We start from the raw sequence: 24505 nt of genomic DNA, 5'->3' as shown, positions 1-24505 counted from the left end.
ATAAAGCATCGACATGTATCAACGACATCAATTAAAGTAAGCTTAAACTCAAACAAAACATGCATCAGTTAACCGAACTGTAAGAACTTGCAATCCAGTTTAATTCAACAAAATTACATATAGTTAAAACATGCATAAATGACTTGTTTTAACATTAATTAAACCCCTGGAGTCTACCTAGGCATGCACAGAACACAGGTTTAGGGGAAAGAGTTAGAACAAGACTTGCCTTTGATTTCAGTTTAGAAATCTTAAACCTTCGTCTCTGAGTTTTCCGGCCACCCTCTAGACTGCCGTTCCACTCCTTTATTGCTCTTGGTTCAACCCAGAAACTCTCCATCCCGTCCTCCTTGAACCTCTCTGTCTATCTCTCAAATTCCCTCTCTGCCTCTTAATACCCTCTGTTCGTGGTTTTAGTCGTAAACCCTAGACAGAACCTTATATGATAATATATATATACAGACATCTCTAAAAACCCTAGTCCACTTAGAGTTAGAGATTTAAAACCTTAATTACTCTAGTCGGCCACCACATGAAGGAAATAAAACAAAACCCTAAATTACTATTAAAGCATTTAACTTATTCAAACAATTACATCCCTAAAAGAAAATATTAATAATACAATTAATGTAATTACCAAAAATAAAATACAATTAAACACCATTAAATAATGAATTCACAAAAACACCATTAAATAAAACAATTCATTTAAATCACATAATTCACAATTAATTCAAATAACAAGCAAATAAACAATTTAAATTATTAAAAATGTAATTAAATAATTAATTAAAATACCAGGACTATCCTTTTAAAATTAGGGGTATTACATGAATAAAGTAGAAAGACTCACGTAGGGTCGACGACTAAGTACATCTGCCACCACATTCGTTTTCCCTGGATGATACTGTATAGAGAAATAATAATCTTTCACAAACTCTAAACATCTGCGTTATCTCATATTCAACTCCCGCTAAGTGAACAAATACTGCAGACTCTTGTGATCACTAAATAATTTGAACGTTACTCCTAATAGATAATGCCTCCATATACGTAAAGCAAAGACCACAGCTGCCAATTCCAAATCATTTGTTGGATAATTAAGCTCATGAGGCTTAAGTTTACGAGATCCATACGAAATTGGTCATTCCTCTTACATCAAAACACACTCAAGACCTTGTGAAGAAGCATCTGTGTAAACCAGATATTCTACCCTGCTCTGTGGAGTAGACAGAACTGGTGCAGAAGTCGATCAACTTATTCTTTAGCTCATCAAAAGCTTTCTGACAGTGTTTATCCCACACGAACCATACATCCTTCTTAGTTAAACGAGTGAGTGGTCCCGCTATCTTTGAAAACTCTTGAATGAACCGATGATAATATCCTACCAATCCAAGGAAACTCCGAATCTTGGTAGGTGAAGTAGGCTGTCCTCACTCTACCACTGCTAAAACCTTAGCTGGATCTACCACTATTCCCCTTTCTGACACTACATGTGATACCCCTCAGATCCGGGACACGGGTTGATCAGGCCCAGGCCCAAACTCGAGGGAAATATCCAACAATTAATATTTTATAATGAACATAAATTACAAAAACGAAATAAGAATAAATATTAAAAGCTGAAAAGAATACTAATATAAAATCCTCAACTGATAAAACTTAATAAAATCCAACTGCCAAAACCTCTATGATTACAACTGGGGAATCCATCTCTACAGGACCCTTAATAATAATCCATACTGAAAACTAAAAAACAATTGAAAGAAACATCCAGAAAATAAGCTATGGAGAGAATCCTACGTAGTCGATGGAATGGAAGTCCGTATCCGCTCTGCACGACCAAGCTCTAACCCTGGAACTAACGAGTACCTGAAAAATAAAAGAGTGGGTCAGACCCACATTCAAGTCCTAATCCAACTGTAATCCATACAGTGCCCGATACGCAGATACACCCTAGATACCCTCAACATAACTAGATAATCCATAAATATACATATATATCCACACTAAGGATATTCACTGGACTATAGTAGAGGTCTCAACCTGAATAGAAGGCAACATGCGAAAACGCACCCAAAGGTGGGCATGAGTACCTAGACCTAACATGGTACACCTACCTACTATATCCAGCTACGCATCCACTGCATATATGCACCCTAACCAACGATTCTAAGCCTCAAGCTCATATCATGGTACCATAATCATATATCTAAAGTCCGTCCGAAACCATGGTATGTCATTCAATTATCTATTTAGATGACATACTATATACAAACTAGTTAATCACTCAACTTATTCAGTTGATATGACTTAACTACCACCCATCAATCCCGGAAGCCATTTAACTTAGTCGTAGTTGATCTAACTTATTCACAATTACGATTCAATAGTTTTCAATCCATTCCTTTAATCCACTGGGGTAGGTTTAAGCGTTTTGAGCTAAACCATCCCTAGTATGTCACCGTCCCATACCGGTGCATACAATCCTCCAAATCCATATAAATTACAACATATATATAATAAACAAGTAATTTACAGTCCAAAACCAAATATCCAAATCATTGCAAAAAAGTGTTTAAAGTTTCAGCAATTTAAATCCAATAGTTAAACCTTGTAATTGCAGGAAACAGTTTAATAGTTCAACAACTAGCATCCAAAGCATGCATAGACCAAATCTAATATATCAATGACTCTTCCTTACATTCAAAATAAATTCTATAATTATATTATAGTCCAATAAATTGCTAAATTAATTTAAACAATTTAGTTCTTTCCATCCGGTAACAGCGTACTAAGTTGTATACTTGTATTCTGTTTTATCTTTTAACACAGAGCCATGTACTATGCCGCAAGTCCAATTTTTTAATTAAAAGACTTCACCGTGCATTTAAAATCAGTTAATAAACACATGATATTCCACTGGATTCCCAAACTTTAGCCTAAGCAACCAAAATCTCCTTCCATCCATTAACCATATACAATGTGCATAACTTTCTACAATTTGTTCCATTAATTCAGAGGCAAGCTTTCATCAATCAAGGATCCTATTAACACTTAAAATTAGCTTCTTAGTCACACTAGAAAGTCCCAAAATTTTTAGACATAGTTCAGACACTCAAAAACTCCAAACAGCTCGTTAAATTCACCTTCAGGAAGTAGTTTGAGAGAGAGCCTGCTCTAATTCTGAAAGAGCAGGCTCTTGGAAATCTTAGAGCCACCTCTTAGGAGGGTAGAGCCGCCTCTACCTCTCCAAGAGCCGGCTCTTCAATGGGGGAGCCGGCTCTTTGCATTCCAGAGCCGGCTCTCTCCTCCTCCTCGAGCCTCCTTCAACCTCTGTTACTCCTGCGACTTTCTGCAGTGTTTTCGACCATTCACAACCTGTCTAGTTGGTTTTAAACTGATCCTAAGAGTCCCATCTAAGTCCAGTATAATTCCCAAGATGTGTTTATAGTAGTTGAATACAAAAACAGAGGCTACAAGTTCTACAGATTTTTCATGCTTTAAGAAACAAACTGATAACAGATACGCACGAACTGTAATTGAACAAATTTTCACACATATAGAACATCAATATAACATCTATTATAATAAGAAACTCAGTTAAATGCTTAATTAAATCCTAGAGGCTATCTAGGTGCATAGAACACAGGCAAAGGGAAGAAGAAAGAAAAGAACTTGCCTGTTCAAACTTTGCTTGTTCCGGCAATACAAACCACTGTCAAGCCTCCTCTGTTTCTAGTTAGTTTACCACCACACCTCCTTGCTCCTATCTATTCCTCCCCTGACAGACCCTACAATGCTCTGTTCTTACAAAACCCCTCTCTGTTTTCACTCTGTAAACTTGAGACTTAAACAGAGCTCTCGTATTCCCAAAACCCTAAATCCACACACTGTTCTATATATATAGAGACGTAAAATAAACCCCTATTCCCTGTAGGTGTAGAGACAGAGCCCTAATCCTAATCCTTGTTGGCCCATAACAAAACCTACGTCTTAAAATAGTGTCGGTTACACACGTGAACTCCATTATACAATTAACATTATAACCTAATGTACTAAATAAAACCTAATGTAATAAATAAAACCTTTAACTTAATCCCATTAAAATAACCCACAAAAATTGAAATAATTAATAAAAAATAATTAACTAACATAATCCATCAATTAAAATAAAATAATTAAGCAATTAATCAATTAAAGTAAAACAAAATCAAATTTAAATAACCATGAAATAAACACACAATTAAAATAACCAATTAAATAAAATAAAAATGCAATTAAATAATTAAATAAAGGATTAAACAATTAAATAAATGCGAGGACTATCCTTTTAGAATTAGGGGTATTATACTACGTGCCCCAGAAACTTCACTTTCCGCTGCCAAAATTGATACTTCTCGAACTTGGCATATAACTGGTGTTCACAAAGCGTCTTTAACACTGTTCGAAGATGTCTAGCATGATTATCCTCTGTCTTTGAAAAGATCCAAATATCATCAATGAAGACAATGACAAACTGATCTAGGTAAGCCCTGAAAACTCGGTTCATTAAATCCATGAAGACTGCTGGTGCGTTATTTAATCCGAAAGGCATGACACGAAACTCATAAGAACCATATCTAGTGAGAAACGCTGTCCTAGGAACAACCTGCTCCCTTACCTGAAGTTGATGATATGCAAAATATAAATCAATTTTAGAGAAGTATGTAGCTCCATTCAACTGATCAAAAAAATCATCAACCCTGGACAAAGGGTACTTGTTACGAATAGTAACCTTGTTAAACTCCCTGTAATCTATACATAAGCGAAGTGAATCATCCTTCTTTTTTACAAACAAAACTGGTGCTCCCCAAGGTGAAGTACTCCTATGAATAAAACCCTAACTAAGCAATTGCTGAATTTGATCCCTCAGCCCTTGCATATCTACTAGTGTCATCCTGTATGGTGCTCTAGCATTAGGCATAATACATGGAGATAAGTCAATCACAAAGTCTATCTCTCGGCTTGGTGGCAATCCTGGAATCTTTTGAAACACATCAGGAAATTCCTGTACAATTGGTATGCTATCCAATGACATAGAAACCTCCTCCTCAGTCTTCTCCTCCACATAGAACAAATAGGTGCTAGTAACCCTGTTAGAACATGGCATAGCGACGACGTACATATCCTGATCAGGTATGGTGAATACAATAAACCTATCATAACAATTAACTTGGGTATGCTAGTAAGATAACCAATCCATCCCAAGTATCATATCATAAGTGTGCATGTCCAGGACCAATAGATTGGCTAGAAATCTAAGTATACCAATATATAGTGTCACAGGCCCATCACTTTCATGTAAAATGGCAGTATCGCCTAAAGGTGTAGAAATACCATGAGGTCTATCGCATACTCGCGTCGTCATCCTAGATAATGCAACAAATGATTTAGATACAAATGAATGTGTGGCACCCGTATCAAATAAAACACGACCATGTGTACTATGAATAGGAAACTTACCCTCAATAGCCTGAGGTGCCTGAACATCCTATGGCATGGGGTTGTACACCCTGCCATAATATAACTGCTGCGGTGCCTACCCCTAAGGCTATAGCGGTGCTGGTAAAGCCAGATATGTCTGTCCCTGAATCCGTGGAATCTGTGGAGCTGGTAAAGGTAATGGTGCCCTCTGTCCCTGTTGCACATGTTGTTCCTGTCCCTATCCTGCTCGAGGACACTGCCTGGAAGTGTGTCCAAGCTCTCCATAAGTATAGCAAGTACCCCTGAAAGTACCAAATGGCCTCCTCTGAATAGGTGCCCCATCTCTGTGAGCATCTGAACCACCCTTGTGCTTCCAAGACTGTTGTCCCTGGAATCTGCCCTTATCATTATATCGGTGTCCATTACCATTCCCTTTCTCAGCTGACTGATTAGCGGAGTCTCTGTCACCTTACTTCTCACCCCTAGACTGTCTGAAGTCCACGGTTAACGGATACAGCTGTAGAGCAGTGTCTACCACCTGAGCATAATTAGTGTAGGCTGGACTACCTGTAATAGCTCGCTTAATAGACCACATAAGTCCCTTAATGAAAATATTACATTTCTTCTCCTCCGTATCCACCTCCTCTGGAGTAAAAAGAGATAAGCGCGTGAACTGCTATTCATACTCTGCCACTGTCATGTTCCCCTGATCTAGATTAAGGAACTCTGTCTTCATAGCTGCCCTGACTACATATGGAAAGTACTTCTCATTGAAGTGAGCATTAAACTGATCATAAGTCAATGAAGTCCTCTCCTCTGCGGTGGTAACTTACTCCCGCCACTATAGTGCATCTCTGACAAGCTTGAAGGTAACAAGTATCTGCTTCTGAACCTCTGTGCACTTAACCATGTGAAGATATCGCTTGATGTCCTTCTTCTACTGGTGAGCTACTTTCGCATCGGTGGAGCCTAAGAACTCAGGTGGGCTCCCCTTTGTGAAAGAACTCCTAACCTTTTTCCAAGGATCAGTCTAAACCAATGGTGCTGGTATAATTGTCTGTTGTGCAGCTATTACACTTGCTTCTATAGCCCGAGTAATGAGGTCATTTAGATAAGGAGGATATTCTGGATCTCTGAACTGATCATGAGACTCCTAAGTCTGCTGAATTGCCTCATGTTCGACGCGCAACTGACTATCATTAGGCAATTGCTGCTCTTCTTTCATTAGCTAACGCTGTTGAAGATCTTGCTGCCTACATGCCGTTTCCCTTCGCTATTTGTTTCTCTAATTGTTCTGTCTGGTTCTATCGTTAACCATTATGTTAACATAGAAAGTTAGACATCAGTACGATTTTAAATGAATCATAAAGGAATACAACAAATTCTAAACTTAAGCTCCAAACAATAGAATATGCTACGCGGAAGTCTTATTACGAAATAACCTTAGAGACACTTGAACCTGGAGTGCTCTGATACCAACTGTGATACCCATCGATTCTAGAGCTACGGTTGATCAAGTCTGAGCACAGATCCGAGGGATACTAAACAATTAGGTATATAAACAAGCATTAAGTACAAAAAAAAACAAAGAATAAATAATAAATAAGCTGAAAGAAACCTAAATAATAATCCTTAAAATTTTAATTACATAATCCAATATTTCTAAAACCTCCAATATTATTACAACTCGGGAATCCATCTAATAGACCCCTAATAATATCCCAACTGGAAATAAATAACTGAACTGAGAGAAAATCCAAAACTAAAACATGAAGAAAAATCCTACGTAATCAGAGGAGTGAGTGACTGTCTCTGCTCGGCACGAATAAGCTCTAAGCCTGGAACTGTCGAACACCTGAAAAATAATAGTGGGTCAGGCCCATGAACAAGTTCTACTCTACTACAATCCAAACAAAGACTCAATCCCCAGATACAACCTATTACCCAAGAATTGACTCTAGAGGGGGGTGAATAAAGTCAACGTCCAATTTTCGCAATTTATAGAAATACAATTTCTAATCAACAATTTAAGTAATTATGCAATAATTAGGATATGAGATCAAGATATGAAAGTAAGCAATTTATAGTATAATTGTAAAAGAGATAAAGAAAAAGAAATTGCAAACAATAACTCGGCGATTTTAGCGAGGTTCGGAAACTCCTACTCCTCGGCTCAAAACCCCTCTTGAGACTTCCCTATCCACTATGGCTTCTTCTTATGGGTGGAGAGCAAACCTTTATATGAAGCAACTCCTTGCTTCACCTTGTTAAGAGATAACCTCTTTTAGTCTTCCTTTGGGCCACACCAACCCTTATAAATTAAAGCTAACTTGCTTCTTCTTTCTTGGGCCACACAAGCTCTTACAAATGAATATAAAATTTATTGCATACAAATATATCTCTCAAAGATTGATATGTAAATCAAAGCTCACAACTAGAGTAGATATGAATATAAATGAAGCTTAATACTCTATGAAAAATATGAATGAGAGAGAATGATATAAGTGAAGAATGTAAGCTCTTATAATCTCTCAACTGTGTGATAAAGTACAAACTTTATAAAAATTCAAGCAAGAGCAAAAGCCCTTTGAATGCTTAATTAAATCTCTCAAAATAGTATATGAGTGAATGAGAGAGATGAAGAGAAGATGTGAGAACAAAAGCTCTCTAATGCAATATAATATCTCTTAAATGGTGTCTCTTGAAATGTTTAGACATTCCTCACTCTATTTATAGAGTTTCCAAGCTCAAAAGAACTGTTAGAGATGGACAGCACAAAGCACAAGACAAAAGAGCCTTTGGATTTGAATTTTCCAGAAAGAGCAGGCTCTGTCTTGAAGGGAGTCGGCTCTATTTCATTTGAGATGCGGCTCTAAACTAGTGGAGGCGGCTACCAAAAATGGGAGGCGGCTATATTCAAGAAAAAATATTTCACGAGCCAAAATTAAACTACTATAGTGAAAGGAATAGGCTCAACTTTGAATGGAGACGGCTCCATTGCTTTTTAAAACCCAAAATTAGCTACTGGAGTGAAAATAGCTGGCTCAACTTTGAATGGAGCATGCTCTACCTTGAATGGAGCATGCTCTACTTGAATGGAGTCGGCTCCATTAATAGACAGAACTTCAAATGGATATAACTCAATCCCTTTAACTCCAAATAAGGTGAAACTTAAGTCTGAATTCATTGCCTTTAAGGTAGCTTTCTAATGCCACCAGCCTTACTGAAAAATTCCAAACACAGAAATAGTTGTGGCCGTTTTAGTGCAACTTGGTAAGAAATTTGGCAGACCAGAAACATGCATCTTGTGATGCTCATATCTTCAATTCAAATCCTTTTTAGGTGAAATTTGAGTCTAAAATCAAGGGCTCGAAGTCAACTTTCTAATGCACCTAGCCTCACTAAAAAACTCTAACTATAAAAATAGTTATAGTAGTTTTAGTACAGGCAATATTTTCTGCCTGAAAATTACTTCTTATGAGATAGTCATATTTCTATCACCTAGGACTTTGATGTATGATTCAATTTAGTTCGAGTCCAGTTTCTAAGGGTCTAGGGACATATAAGGATAATAAATATCAAGTGCATTGTGTCCTAGAGTCATTTACCAAATAATGGTAACAAAGGCTTTGAAGATGAAAGATTGAGTTCAATGCCTTACTTTTACTTTCTAGAGACCAAAATAAATCTTATGATAATGTGCATGGTCTTAGCAGTTATAGCTTAAGTTGTGAGTTCTTTCAAAGCTTATGCAAGCTTGAACCAACTCATTCTTTAGCAATGACTTCATATGTCAATTAGATGTGAATGAAGTTCATAGTCTATTGCTAATAGTCATAGGAACTTATGAATGATGTAATGATATGCATGGTCCTATAGAGATGAGCTTCAAATGGATTCATAAATACTTTAACATTGAATTCTAAACACTCACCATCCTATCTACCCCTTTTCTTCATGCTTTGTCCATAATCGTTTAGGCTTAAGATAGTATTGTTTTCTTTCTTCCTTTGAGTTACTTTCTTGCTCATTATAGTCCAAGCTATCTTTGGATGGACATTGCATTTTGTTCCTTTCAATTTCAACTATTCTTTGTATCCATTTCTTTCATTGTTGTGATCTTGAATAATGGAATACTTGAAATGATCTTTATAGCTTCATTGAGGTCATTTTTTGAATGTGAATAATCTATATAACACTCAATGTAAACATTAGTCCTTAAACACCATTAATGGTTTGTTATCATCAAAACAATTAAATTGTCCTTGGATGAAATCCTTAAGGTCAACACAACCTAGACAACTCAACAATACCTAATTAGTCCATATATATATATATATATATATATATATATATATATATACACACACACACACACACTATAGGACACTCATTGGACAATAGGTTTGTCTCAACCTGAATAGAAGACAATATGCAAATCGCACATAAAGTGGGCATGTGTACCTAGACCTACCAGGGCACCCAGATGTCTACTATATCCAGTTATTCATCCTAGGCAATATACGTACCCTAACCGTGATCCTGAGACTCAAGCTCATATCATGGCACCATAATCATATATATAAATCCATCCAAGACTAAGGTATGTCATTCAACTGTTTATTGACTCGACACAAATATAAGTATGACTTAACTTTATAGTTAATCCATTCCCTTATACCAGAATAAGTAAGACTTAGCATTTTGAACTAATCCGTCCCTAATATGCCACCATCCCATATCGGTGCATATTATCAACAAAATCTAATAATTGATAGAACAAAATAAAGTAATTCATCAATTAAAATCCAGAGAATAATATAATGAAAATCAGATAAATAACTGAGCATATTATATTGAAATATTCAAAAGTATTTTCATATTAGTCCATTTAACTTGATAGAACAACAACAAGCAATTAAATCTTCCATAATCATTGACAGTATACAATTCAGTATTTAAATTTCATAATGTCCAATATATTAGCATAATAGCATAGATTAATAATTCTGGGATTTTAACATGTTTATATAAATCATTTAAAACCCCCCATGAAAGTTCAGAATCACATTATAGCCCCTGAAGACCCAAAAAAAAAAAAAATCAAAAATACACCTACTGGTGTATTCCCAGTAAGGGAGCCACCTCCCCTAAAAAGGGAGCCGGCTCTCCCTTCATGGAGCTGGCTCTCCCTACTAGAGAGCCGGCTCTCTCTCTCTTATGGAGCCAGCTCCCTCCATTAGAAAGCTGGCTCTCTCTCTCTCAAAGAGCCGTATAGAAAAATAAAGGGAGCCGGCTCCATTCCTTTCGGAGCCAGCTCTGTCCCTACTTCCCATCATCTTCTTCGCCTCTGGCAATGTTAAATCTCTCTGTACCCCTCTGTTAAGGTTCCCAAAAGTTCGAACTATGTCCCAAATCATCCCAGAAATTCATATAAACACCCAGTATGCATCATTAACAAAAATTAAAACACATATGATGAAACAATTGAGAAGATAAATCAATTTCAATTAAAAACACATAACAAAGTTTAAACTCTGAACTAATATGCATACAAGACAAATTTTAATGTCCGATTAAATCCTGGAGATTACCTAGGCATGTACAGAACACAAGTCTAAGGGAATGAGTAAGAGAAAGAACTTGCCTTTGGTTTCAGTTTAAAACCTTAAACCGTCTTCTCTAAATAAACCGGTGACTCCTTAACTGCTGTTAAACCCCTCTGCTACTCCTGATTCAACCCATAAATAGACCTTCTCCCTTCCTCCTTGGTCCGACCTTCAATCTATGGCCAAAACCTTAACTTATTCTCTCAGTTTTCTCTAAAACCTCTCTATATACGTGAATAGGGTTTTTAACCCTTGTCAGACATATAATGATATATATATAGGCAATTATAATTTAACCTATTTCTAATTACCTAAGGAGAAGGAAATAAAATAAAAGAGAAATAAAAATAAAAGAATAAATACATATAAGTTTGTATGTGATAAAACATATATATATACATTTAATGTATAACTATATATATATATATATATATATATATATATATATATATATATACACACACACACACACAACCAACTATAATTATTAATATTAATCATTTAAAAATTTAATAAATATAATATCCATAAATATACATATATACCCATATATATATGTACTACACCACATGGGTAATTATCCATACCCAAAAATAATCCTATACAAGTAGTCCATGTGACCCATTGGGTGGTCCAATACTACTATCCAAGTCCATCATTAAAAATAAATATTAAAATAAAATAAAAAAATCATTTAAATGATTTAGTTTTTAACAATTAATTTTAATTAGACACCTAACATATATACAAACAAATGCTAATCATTTATCATACAAATAAATCAACAACTTATGTCAAATAACCACATACACAATTAATTCAAATAAACAATTAAACAAATAACCAAGAAATCAAATAAATAATATAAAAATGTAAATAAAAGAAATAAATAAATACCGAGACTATCCTTTTAAAATTAGGGGTATTACACCATACCTCACTAGAGAATTGTATCTCTTGAAACCAAGGAAAAATGGAAGCAAAAATGGAATCCAAGATATGGTGTTTTAGAGGAAAGTGAGGGGAAGCTTTTGTCTTCCAAGTGCAAGACCAAAAGCTTAGTGGAAGAGGGTTAGATTCAAGCTTTCAAGCCTAGGTTTTCAAGCTTCAATGGTGGGTTAGGTGAGAGGTGAGGAAGATAAAGTGATTTTACTAGAATTTCCACCAACTAATGAAGTTGATAGTCACAAATACTATACGAACACTACCACTCACGCGCACACACACATCACACCCCTCCACTTGTCACCATCCAATGCACCCTTACTAGGTTAAATCTACACCTTACACTTGTTACAATCCTAAGCTTCCAAGTATCTCCAACCAAAAGTCAACAAATGGTCCAAGGAAAAGGTGACACTTGTCACACTTTTAAAAAATTGTAAAATGGTCCCTCTTCTAAATATCTCAAAAAAAATAATTGCAAAAAGATCCCTACGATAAAATATGTCAAAAAGTTAATTACATAAATAATCCCAAAAAATCAAAATGTTTCTGAAGAAACTATGCATTTATACCCCTAGAAAATGAAGTTAAACAAGCATGTTTTTTTACACAGTTTAATTAGGCATTAACAATAAATTAAATTAATGTGAATGCATGCGATGTCGAAAAATATTTCCGAACACAAAACCCTAAGGCAACAAGAAAAGAAATGAACAAATAAATAAATAAAATAAACAGTTAAATAAAAAATTAATTAAATAAAAAAAAAATTGAATGTCGGAAAAAGGACAAAGATGACACGGTCATCACAAGTTGTAATTTCAAGTTACCATATCGGGATCGACAATGACTGCGGAATTGGAAGGTTATTCAAATATACCATAACTGGGATCATCAAGAAAGGAAAGAACAACACTTTAATAAGAAATCTAAAAAGGTTAGGACACATTCCATACTTGATATATTTTTAAAAATTTTCAAAACGGGTATTTTTTTTACCAAGTTCAGCCATGGATTCAAGTCTGATAGACTTGAACCGGTTTAAGCTTTTCTGAACTGGTTCAAGCCCTTCAAGTTTGACCTCGAATTCATTCTTCCATACTTGAACCGGTTCAAGGGTTTGTTATAGGTTTTTGGAAACTTGCAATCCTGTTCTGATTTCTTTCCAGTTGGTTTATAATTGTACCAAGCCCTATGCATGAAATTTCCTATATTTTCATAACGGATTAGGTCTTTGTAAATTATATATAAACAATGATAGTCATTTTGGGTTTATTGGCGACTTTTGCACTACAACTTCATTATTCATAAAAGCCTCAAGAATATTATTTTGCAAAAAATCCAACAGATTTCTTTGTTAGTCTTTCTAGAACACACACATAAACACATAGTGAGTTTAAGAGTGTTATTCAAATCTGGATTGTGATCATATAGTTGTATCTACGATGATCAGAGAAAAACAGATCTACTTCTACATCAAATTCAGATATTGAAGAACAGAAGTAAAAGCTATCACACTTTGAAAGGGTTAAAGCATTTGTGGAGTGTTGTTTGATTTACCTGCTACTCTTCTACAAAGATCAAGCATAAGCCTGAGGTTAAGTTGTTGTTGGACGGGATGTCACAAAGCCAGAAGATTGTCAGCTATTGGTATTTAGTAGAACGATTGGGTGTGAGCCGAAATCAAAGTTCAGTGTACTTTGTTTCAAACATAATAGGTCATTTTACTTTAGACTGCACAGTCCACGAGTTTTTTCCCGCGTAAACAGTTGACATATTTTATCAACTAGGGTTTCCTCGCTAAAAATCCTGGTATCATCTCTAACTCTTACTTTGCTTTATTTTATCTTGCATGAGATTAATTATTTAATTGCTAAAATAAGTAAAGTTAGAAAGACACAGATCTGTTTCTAAAAATACAAAAATTTCTAAATATTCTACTACGTACAACTCACAGATTTGATGTGCTTGTTATTGATCACCGTGGAATGTTGATGAAGAATGGCACGATTTGATGCGCTTGTTACTCTTCGCCTTCAAGTTTGGGTGTTGGGAATGAATACCGACATAGTTTCTGTATTTTTCTTTGGAATTCTGATTTTCTAGAATTCTCAATTTCTTTACCCCTTCCTTCATACCTCTATTTATAGGTTTCTTAGATTAATAGGATGACGACATGCGTCCTTTTTTGATAAGGGCATAATGTCGGGCTGGTTATATTATGATAATTATCCATAAAAATAATTATTCTAAATATATTTTATTAAGAATAATTATCTTTTTATTTAACTACCTAGGCTAGGCTAATTAAATAATTTAAGATGACCAAGTTTGGACTAATTAAATAATTTAATTAAACATGAGACCCATATTTGATGAGTCAATTTATTTAAACAAAAACTCATAAAATTTTAATATCTACAAGCTCCATAATACATGTTTTTTTTTTTTTTTTCCCCATCTTTTTATGATTGTATATGTATGCGTGTTTGTCTTTGTGTTGATTTGCATATACATGTTTAGAGGTTTTTATTAATATGATTTATGAGGAACATATTCATCATGGATATCTCATATCTCTCCCTTATATTTTACATATTATATGATGTGGATGAAAATTTTAAGCTGGCTGACTTGAATTATTTGATTTAAACAAATAGATGCAAAAAATTTCTTTTTAATAGAGGGTATAACAGTTATGTTAGAGGATAGTTTTAAAATTAGTGAAAAAATTTCAGTCACGTGCATCACTATTTCTACAGAAGTGACTGGATGTTCACACCAGTGTACTACGGGTGTGTTTGGTAGGGTTGATTTGAAGGGATAGGGAGAGAAAAGTAAAGAAAGGATAGGGCGGGAGTGTATTTGGGTAGGTTAAGTGGAAATAAAAGATAAGAAAGGATAGGGTGGGAGTGTGTTTGGGTGAGTTAAGTGGAGAGAATAGGGAGAAAGCTATCCATCATTTGCTTTCTCTCCCAATTTGAGAAGATAGGGAGAGAAAGGATAGTGGAGTAAGTGATGAACTATTAATACCAAAAATACCCTCTACAAATCAACATACAAAAAGTTATTCCATTTATGTCCCAATTAGGATATTCTTCTTGAGAGTGAACTCATCAGCCTTTGCTCAGCTGATTGACTGCACCAACAAACACAGTGAAAGAAATATCATCAGATTTGTAGCACTCAAACACCATTTTAAAGATACACTGGCTCAATGGCAAGCATGCCTTTAAGAATCCTTCACTAGATTTTCTGAAACAAAATATTTAAAGAAATATTCTTCTTGCAAAAGAAAAATAAACAAGGCCTGATTTTCCAAAAGGAAATATTTAAAGAAATATTCTTACAGAACAATTAACTTGGTCGAGTAGCCTAGTTTTCCTTTTTATATTGATTGAACAGATTGAGTTTCTAGTGGAAACAAATTTGTTTTCACCCATTATTTTTATTTTTTTATTTTTTCTAGCTTTTTCCTTTTTATTTTTTATATTTGTTTTTACCCATTGCATTGAACTAGCAAAGGAAACATTCCAAAATATCATTATGTGTGAAGTGGTTATGAGAGGGTAAGACAGTAATTTAGTCACTATCTTTTCTTTTCTCTCATTTATCCTATTCAAACCAGAATAACTATCCTTTGTTTTTTTTTCTCCTCTTCTATTTATCGAAACATGAAGATAAATTATTACTATCATTTTTCTTCTTCTCTTTTTTATTCTAACTTATACTATTATTTCTTTTCTTTTCTTCCCTATCTACTCAAACGCACCCTAAATTTTGAAAGTAACCTGAATGACTTGCTTCTTTCTTTCTTTTTTCTTCTTCTTCTTTCTGTGTGGATCAATGTGTGATATACTGTGTGGATCAATGTTTCTCTTTCTGGTACCATCTAGTCAACCATGACTTTCTGGTATTTGTCATCGGCATATTTTCTATAAAAATTTCAACAATTTGAGTTGTATCTCGTTGTATATATATATATTGCTTTCTCAAACATAAGAGTAAAAAAACAAAAATGGCCGAAACCACGGTACGTTTCGGAATCTTAGGCTGCGCTAACATAGCACGCAAGGTATCGAGGGCCATTACGCTCGCTCCCAACGCCACCATCTGGGCCATCGACAGCCGTTCAATCGAAAAGGCCTCAAGATTCGCGTCCGAGAACGACGTCCCGGCGTCGGCTAAATTGTACGGCAGCTACGAGGTCGTGCTGGATGACCCAGAGGTGGACGTTGTGTACGTGCCACTCCCGACCAGCCTGCACGTGAGCTGGGCAGTCTTGGCCGCCGAGAAGAAGAAGCACGTGCTTCTGGAGAAGCCGGTGGCTCTGCACTTGACGGAGCTGGACACCATTCTCGAGGCATGCGAAGCCAACGGCGTGCAGTTCATGGACGCCACCATGTGGATGCATCATCATCCTCGGACGGCTAAGATGACGGAATTTATTTCGGATAAGCTCCAAATCGGAAAACTCAAATCGGTATGTCTAGACACACTCACCCACTTGTTTTATTATTTGTTTTATTTGTAATTTGATGAATTTAAGTCAGTTTAATTTTTTATCACTGATTATCGTAGTAAAATGAATTATTGTATGTTACTTTTCAATTACTAATTGAAGAAGTTCACCTTGAGCCGTTTGGGTGGGTGGGTACTAATTGAAATCCCGGGGTATTCAATAATTACGCGTTTGGGTGTCAGTAAAATAATAAATTTATGTTTTGGTTGTTTTATTTATTTTGATTTTTGATATTTGGGGATTTTTTGGTATCAATTGTTTGATCCTCAAAAGTTGGAGAATTTTTTTGCACAAACTGGTTGTTTATTAAATTCGTTTCTGAATTTGATTTCTAGAATCGCATCAAACATTATCCCGAAGAAATAATCAACACGAGACAAGGACTTGTAAATATACTTGTCAATTCAAGAAAGCCTTGTTCCAATTAAGGATGTAAATTTAGTGTGGTGGCGTGCTGGCCCTTTATTTAATAGTTTGGGGGTTAAGTGAAAAAAAAAATCCTTGTAATATAGATTACGTGCATAATTAGTTTTTATTTTTTAAAAAAAATATGCATTTTAGTCTATAATATTTATTAAAAAAAAAAAAAAAAAAGTGCAAATAGTTCTGATCATTTTTTGGCAAAAAAACAAATCTGAAAATCCCATTTTACCCTTTTTTTCCTATTTTGCCCCTAATTTCATCTTCTTCCCTCTTCCTTCTATCTCCCACCAACGAGTCACCTCCTCCCACCACCATTACAGGCCACCACCCCACAACCATTATAGGCGACGTCCTCTGGAGAGAGAAGTGATGTTTTGCAACACTAGCAGACCCACTATGCGAATCCGGGTAAGACAGAGTGTGAAGAGAGGATGATTTTCCGGCTGGGTCACACAAGATGGTGGTAAGCACCAGCGTTAGGTGGTGATCACCGGAAGCTCACCTGCAACTTCCGATGGTTTCGTGAAGGAGGTGGTGAACACCTGGCAATCCCAGCTGCCGATCGTTACCCCTGCCTTCCGCTCATTCATCAACAACATCACTGAAACCATCTGCAACAACCCCCTTCACCAGAAATGAACAAAGTCCTATTTCTCTGCTGTCGTAACCACTATCTACCGACCGTGCAATTCCTCAGTTCCACCGTCCTCTAAGCTCACCACGCTATCGTGGAGCTCGACGCCATTACCGCCGCTTCGAACCACCGTCTGTAGCAATGATTCCAATCCTTGTTTGTCGCCGGTCACTCCTTCATCACCGGTCAATCATGCCGCCGGCATCATCTGACTCGCGCTTCATGCGCCAGACGCTCCTGCGAATAGATGTAACTCGCCCTTCACGCGCACACGTGCCCTACTTCAGTGACGTTTTTCCAATACTCACCAAACGACACGTTCTCTCTTGGCTTCATCTCCGAGGGCCTTACCTACTTCGCCGTCGTCACCTACAACATCATCCCCATCTGGAAGGCCGGTGGCGTTGACACTGGACTCCTCCGCCTCTCTCTAGTTTCGCTCTGTCGACAACTTTCGCCTCGTTAACAGCTCCGATGCACTCGTCTGGGAGTCTAGCACCACTGGCCACGGCGTCTCCTCCGCCGCCGGTTTTTCCTCCACCGCCGGCTTCTCCTGCACCTCCAGATTTGGACTGGCAACTCCGTCTCGGCGTCCCAAGTTCGGTAAAGCTTCATTTCAGTCTGGCGATGCTACAAGATGTGATGAACCACGACAGTGACTAACGCTATAGAAGTTTCGACGTAGACGACCAAAACTGAAGCTCACGGACCCAGCGATAGGTGGAGAAGATGAGGTGGAGAGGAGAGACAAAACTGAGAGGAAGAAGAGAGGAGAAAGATGAGGTGCTAAAATAGACAAAACGGTCATTTTACATTGTGTATATTTTAACATATTAATTGACATAAGGGCATTAGAGTCATTTTAAATCTCAAGTGGTTATTTGCACCAAATCGTATAAGGGGTTTTATACTACATATGGACTTTTTTACACTATATCAATAGTACATGGATTTTTTTGGTACTTTACCAGTAGTTTTAGGTGTATTCTAATCAAGTTAGAAACGAGTTTAAAAAGAATTTAGTAATTTTTAATGGTGAATCTATAAGAATAGGACAATATTTGGGTCCTCCCATCAGAGGATGAACTTTATCCTCCCAGCTAATGTGACCCAATACAATTTAGACACGTATCCAATTTTTTAAAATTTTTAATAATGATTATTATTCAACTTCTTTCCGGTTAAACCAAACCTAATTTTTTTTCTTACCTTATTTGAGTCTTTCCTCCCTTCCCCATCTCTCTCTCTCCATAAATCTCCATACACAACCTCCATTTGAAACCCTAGTCTATCTACATCAATCAAATACTCAAATTTTATTGAATATGTAAAATAATATACAAACCAACTGAAAACTCATAAGTGACATAAAACTAACCCAATCGGAATTTGTAGTATTAACAAAGTTTTAATCATTCTTTTTCATATCAATTGAAGGTGTTGAAAAGTTGGGAGAGATTCAAAAGATAGATATAACTGTGACCAAAAATAGATCTAGAGAAAAGCTAAATATAGGTTAGCATCAAATTTTTAGATATTTTAAGCTCCTATTTCTTTCCTATTCAACACTTGATAGATATAGTACATTCTTTAAATAAATTTAGTAATTTTTCAATTTCAAATGGAGGTTGGGTATAGAAATAATCGTGATTCTTTTGGAAAGGAAAAAAAAAAAAAAAAACTTTGAAATTCGGTTTAACAAGTAAGAAAATGGGTTATGATTATTTTTAGAAATGTTAAACTTTTAAACATGTGTTTAAATTATATTGGGTCACATTAACTTTATCCTCCGAAGGGAAGACCCAAGTATTGTCTGAATAAGAAAATGAAAATTCATGGAAATGAAATTTCAAAATTTTCTTAAATTTTTATATTTAAAAAATAAAGAAGGAAAGGAAAACATAAAATGAAAATCATTTTAAAGTAAACTTAAATTTTCTCAAATTTATATTAAGTCATATTTTCGTCATTATAACATCTCTTTAATGATGTGTAATTTTCAAAAAAATAGTCAAAGTTCAATTTTTTTAAAATAGGAATAAAAACCTAAAATGAAAATATTTTTTAAATTTATATTAGGGGGTATTTTCATCATTACAAAATCAGTTTGCAACAAATTTGATAGTTAAGGAGGTTTTATGTCAAAAATTTCTTCAAGGGGTTTTGCCAAAATTTGAAGGTAAAGAGAATTTTATGCAATTTGCCCTTAATCAGAAGTTAGTTGGAGCCTTGACTTTTCAGTGCTTTTAATGGTAATTTAAAGTTTTTAACTACACGGTTAGGGATGGCAAAAATTCCCTCCCCGCCCTACCTTGTTTTGAGGCGGTTTTGGGGAACCAATTATATAAATGAGGACGGGGATGGGGGTTGCTTTGAAAACCAAGTGGGTTTTGGAGTGGTTATGAGGGTGAAAAATTAAACAGGGATAGAGATGGGTAATGTGATCCCCGCCCCAAATCGCCCCATTACCATCCCTATACACGGCGATTAAGAGAATGATTGTTAAGTATTTGTTTATAGTTAGATTTTTGTAAAAATTTACCAAAGATTTATCCAAAATCAATTTTTTGTTCTCAAAAAAGTATTCATAGTTGGGTAACCTAAATATGTTAGGTCTCAAATACAGGAGGCAAATTTGAAAATGAATAATGTTGTTAAAAGAGCACTTCATGACAAGACTCATGAGCTCTCTATATTTTAACAGCGAGATTGAAAGATATCAAACAAGTACAGTAATTATCTTGCAGGAACATTCTTAGTGAAAGATTGAGACTATATTTTGAATTTGGGTAAATTGCAATGACAACCCCTGATATTTTGGTCAACTCCACTAAGCAGACGGTTAATGGCTTTTTTTACATTGACACCTCCCGAGGTTTCAAAAATGTGCATTCACACCCCTCCAGACTTCTGAAAAAATTACCTTTTAACCCTTTGACTTGTCAACAACTCCATTTAAATCATGAAATTACAAATTTAGGCCCTATTTGGTATTTGTTTTGCTTTATATGTTTTTGTTGCAGGCCTGCTACAGTAGTAATTTTTTAGCCCAAAACATATTTGGTTCGGTCTGCTTTGTTGTCAACAATGTCTAAACAGATTCAATTTTTGGGCCAAAAGTTGAAACACCATTTCGGTGTTTTACTATGTTTTGGGTACTGTTGGCCCAAATAATCACTATAGCGGAGGAAGTAAAATCACTCAACTTAAACTGGACTTGCAACACGTATATAAACCACGCTTAAAATATTTCGGACATTTTATAGTTTTATAGAGAGCTCTAGCGGAGGCAATTTTGTGGCGACTCTACTGTGTGTGTTTGTTCGGCTGAAATCCACTAAACCGACCACCGATCTTTGCTCTTTTGTTGTCTTTGTCGAAGAACAAGGCAGGAATAGGAGAATCTGAAGCGATTATGGCTCGAAATTGGGTTGTCGTATAAGATGATTTTTGTCGGACATTCTTTGGGGTCTAGTGTCGCCGCCTTCTTGACGGTGATCGTGGTGAACCGTGGTGACCTGCTCGGTGAGGTTCCGAGGAGTTATGTGCGGTGTTATGCGATTACGCGTCGCTTAATTTAGCTGTGAAGTATGCTGATGTTATTCACTCTGTGATCTTGAAGGTGAGGAATTTGAATGTCCCCAATTTGATTTGGTTTTTCTGGTTTTAGTTTGTTTGAATCAATCAAATGAGGAGTTATTATGAAATTGGTTTTATTCTATTTATATTTGCTTGTAAATGTATATTTTTGAGTTGTTTGATCAATTGCTTCTGGTTCTGATAAAATTAATTATGTATTAGCAACATATTGCAATGTTATATATATTGATTTTGAGGAGTCATTGCGTATTCCATATTTCTGTTTCTGTTTTATTTTTTTTTTGGCAACAGTTGGAGTGACCAAACATGTTTTGTTTTCAAAATTCTTGAAACGCATAACCTACCAAACATGTATTGCATATTTCTGTTTTCTGACATTTTCACAGCAAAACATTGTTTCCAAACATGCTTCCGATTTTTTTTCAAAACACTCCTATAGCAAAAATACTGTTTCTGTTTTAGCCAAAAACAAAATGCCTAAAACAAAGCACATGCTAAGCGGGCCCTTAACCTTCTAACTAAATTTAATTGACCAAACTAACATCTTCATTTCTTTATACATATAAATATAGTTTATAAATAATAATACTTGTACCACCATAACCATCACCACAACATAAAAATAAAAAATAAAAAATAAAAATAATTTATTGCTAGATAATTGTACATCCCCATAACCACCACCACACTCAAACACCGCAATAGAAAAAAAATTTGAAAACACTCATGGCGAACCCAAACCTATACGTCACAAACGCCACCAGAACCACCACCACCACACCAAAGATAACACTATCAACACACCCAGACACTACAAGAACCACCACCACCACCACAATAGAAAAAAGAAAAAAAAAAAAAAAAAAAAAAATTGAAACACCTTGATAACCTAAACACCACCACAACCACCACCACCAGAGTAGGAAAAAAAATTAATAATAAATAGCCATGGCCAACCCAGACTCACTACAACAGGAGAAAAAAAAAAAAAGCAGCCACGTCCTAAAAAAAGAGAGTTAAAGATTAAGGTAGAAAAATAGGCTTAATGATGAGGGTAGTTTTGTCAATTAACATGGTTGATATTTTGTATATTAATTAAATTAAATAATTAGAGGCAAATATGACATTTAGAACCATATGGGGTGTCATTGTTGAAAATGCCTTAGACATGCGTTGACCGAAACCTAAGGGGATGTCAATGCAATTTACCCTTTGGCTTTTTAGTTTTTGTCTTCAATTTTTATCCTTTCTTTCCAACATTTTGGTCTGGCTTAAACTCTAATCGAGTTTAAGATCTTAAAATTATTAATGAAAAGGAAACAAGAAATCAACTAAACGTTGCCAGCTGAAAGAGAAATTACGATATTAAATTGACCAATATGGCATTTGAAGAGGAGAGATATGGTCTTAAATCCCTCTTTTCTTTACATCTTCCCTTCTGTTAAATCCTTACTTTTGGGGGAAACAAATGTTATTTTAACCTCTATCTCATTTCCGTTTACAAAATAGTTTAGAAACTCAAACATCTGGAGTTGATCTACAGATTCATATCTCTCGCCAATATATCATGTTTAATTAGCTTTCTTATTCCAGGGTAGTAGTCTGCTAAGTTTTTGGTGGATTAAATGATGACCTAGGCTTGCATTTCAACAATTTGCGGTTTTGTTTTTGGTTGTCCTATTTCATGGTGTCGAAATTGTCATATATGTGTAATGCATGAGATTGTAACGATAGCCTTCTAGCTAATGACTGCACTTCACATAAATATACATTTCTTGGAAGTTCTAGTTTACTACTTGATCTCACTATGACTCAGTAAAAAATTTCTATTAAATTATATGTGGTTGATGTATATAGAAAACAAATTAGCATGACTAATAGTTAGCAATCATGGTCAGAAGCTTAAACAAAGAGCATAAACTTTTTCACATTTTGTGCTTCAATTCTTCTTTCTCACGCTAGCTCAATTTTAATTTTAAGCTAGTATTTCCTCTGCATTCTGGGATTGTCTGAAGATGATTATTTTTTATTTCCACAGTTACACACATCCTTCACATACGATGCTGGCGCAGACTTTCTTAAGAATGACATTCGCGTGAAGCCTGATCTCGATGCTCATGGAGCTCTAGGTGATGCTGGATGGTACTGCATCAGGGCAAGTCTTTGGGCTGCAGACTATGACCTGCCCAAAACACTAACAGCTTTGCGTGAACCGGACTTCAATGAAGCAGGGGTGATTCTTTCATGCGGAGCTTCTCTACGGTGGGAGGACGGGAGAGTAGCAACCTTCTATTGCTCTTTCCTTACCAATTTGAGCATGGACATAACTGCTCTTGGAACAAAGGGTTATTTGCGTGTTCATGACTTTGTTGTTCCCTTTCAAGAGAACGTTGGCCCGTTTTTCGTAGCTTCGAATTCCAAGTTTGGGGAACGCGCTCTAGGCTGTGAACCGATACCGGTTGAGCACATTGTCACGACCGATCTTCCTCAGGAAGCTCTCATGGTGACAGAATTTGCTACTCTGGTTAATGGTATTAAGAGTAAGGGCTTGAAGCCGGAGAAGAAGTGGCCAACCCTTAGTAGGAAGACACAGTTGGTTCTTGATGCAGTCAAGGTATCGATCGCAAAGGGTTTCGAGCCTGTTGAGATTGTGAATTAATTAGTTGGAGATAGCTGTGTGATCACTTGTTTTGCAGCTATGTTCAACTGCAGTTATTATATTAGATTATTGATACTGTGGTATTTGTACTTTTATGGTTTTGGACCTTGAATGATTGCTCAAAATAAATGAACTTAGGCTTGTCTGGTTTGTTGAATTTGTAGGCTAAGAAAAATAAATAAAAGGAAAAAATTAGAAACAGTTGAAAAGATTGTTGTAAGTGATTCCATACCAATGTACATAAGACTCCCTATGATATTTAGTAAGATATATTTTTTTAATTTTGTTTTTAGGTGTCTGGCAAAGGTCTGGAAAAAAAAAAAATTCAGAATATTTTTGTTAAGTTTTGATAAAATATTTTATTTAAATTTGAGACAACAAAATATCAAAAAATAAAAAAATATTTTTTAAAAAATATTTTACATCCAAACAATCGAAACCAACCAATCTAAACCAATCTATTCTATGTCTATTATGCTTGCTTTTGAACATGTTTTTGAGAATTAAGGTTTTTGATCAAATGATTTTTTTACAAAAACATAATGATTCAATCCATCAAAGATTAAGCAATGATGGACACCAAAATCGTGATTGCTACAAAATTCAAATGTCAACAAAGTATGAGAAGGTTTCTCACGTAACACTGG

At 35.5% G+C, this 24505-nt stretch overlaps 1 protein-coding gene across 1 annotated transcript; it reads left to right on the top strand.

The window, feature by feature from the left end:
- Positions 1 to 15368: 15368 nt before the first annotated feature.
- LOC132303351 (uncharacterized oxidoreductase At4g09670-like) lies at positions 15369 to 24015 on the top strand. The gene is made up of 2 exons (XM_059800583.1): positions 15369 to 16503; positions 23238 to 24015. The coding sequence occupies exons 1-2, from the start codon at positions 16039 to 16041 to the stop codon at positions 23856 to 23858; spliced, it is 1086 nt and encodes a 361-aa protein (XP_059656566.1). The 5' UTR covers positions 15369 to 16038; the 3' UTR covers positions 23859 to 24015.
- Positions 24016 to 24505: the final 490 nt, after the last annotated feature.

This window comes from Cornus florida, unplaced genomic scaffold, assembly GCF_030987335.1.
Source record: "Cornus florida cultivar Cherokee Brave unplaced genomic scaffold, ASM3098733v1 CherokeeBrave_3.0.0_Hap2_Chr04, whole genome shotgun sequence".
NCBI lineage: Eukaryota > Viridiplantae > Streptophyta > Magnoliopsida > Cornales > Cornaceae > Cornus > Cornus florida.
This window is presented reverse-complemented; position numbering and strand designations above follow the sequence as displayed.

Coding starts and splice junctions, on each gene's coding strand:
- LOC132303351 (XM_059800583.1), top strand. CDS start 16,039: ATGGCCGAAACCACGGTACGTTTCGGAATCTTAGGCTGCGCTAACATA. Junction 16,504..23,237: donor AAATCGGAAAACTCAAATCG/GTATGTCTAGAC, acceptor TTATTTCCACAG/TTACACACATCCTTCACATA.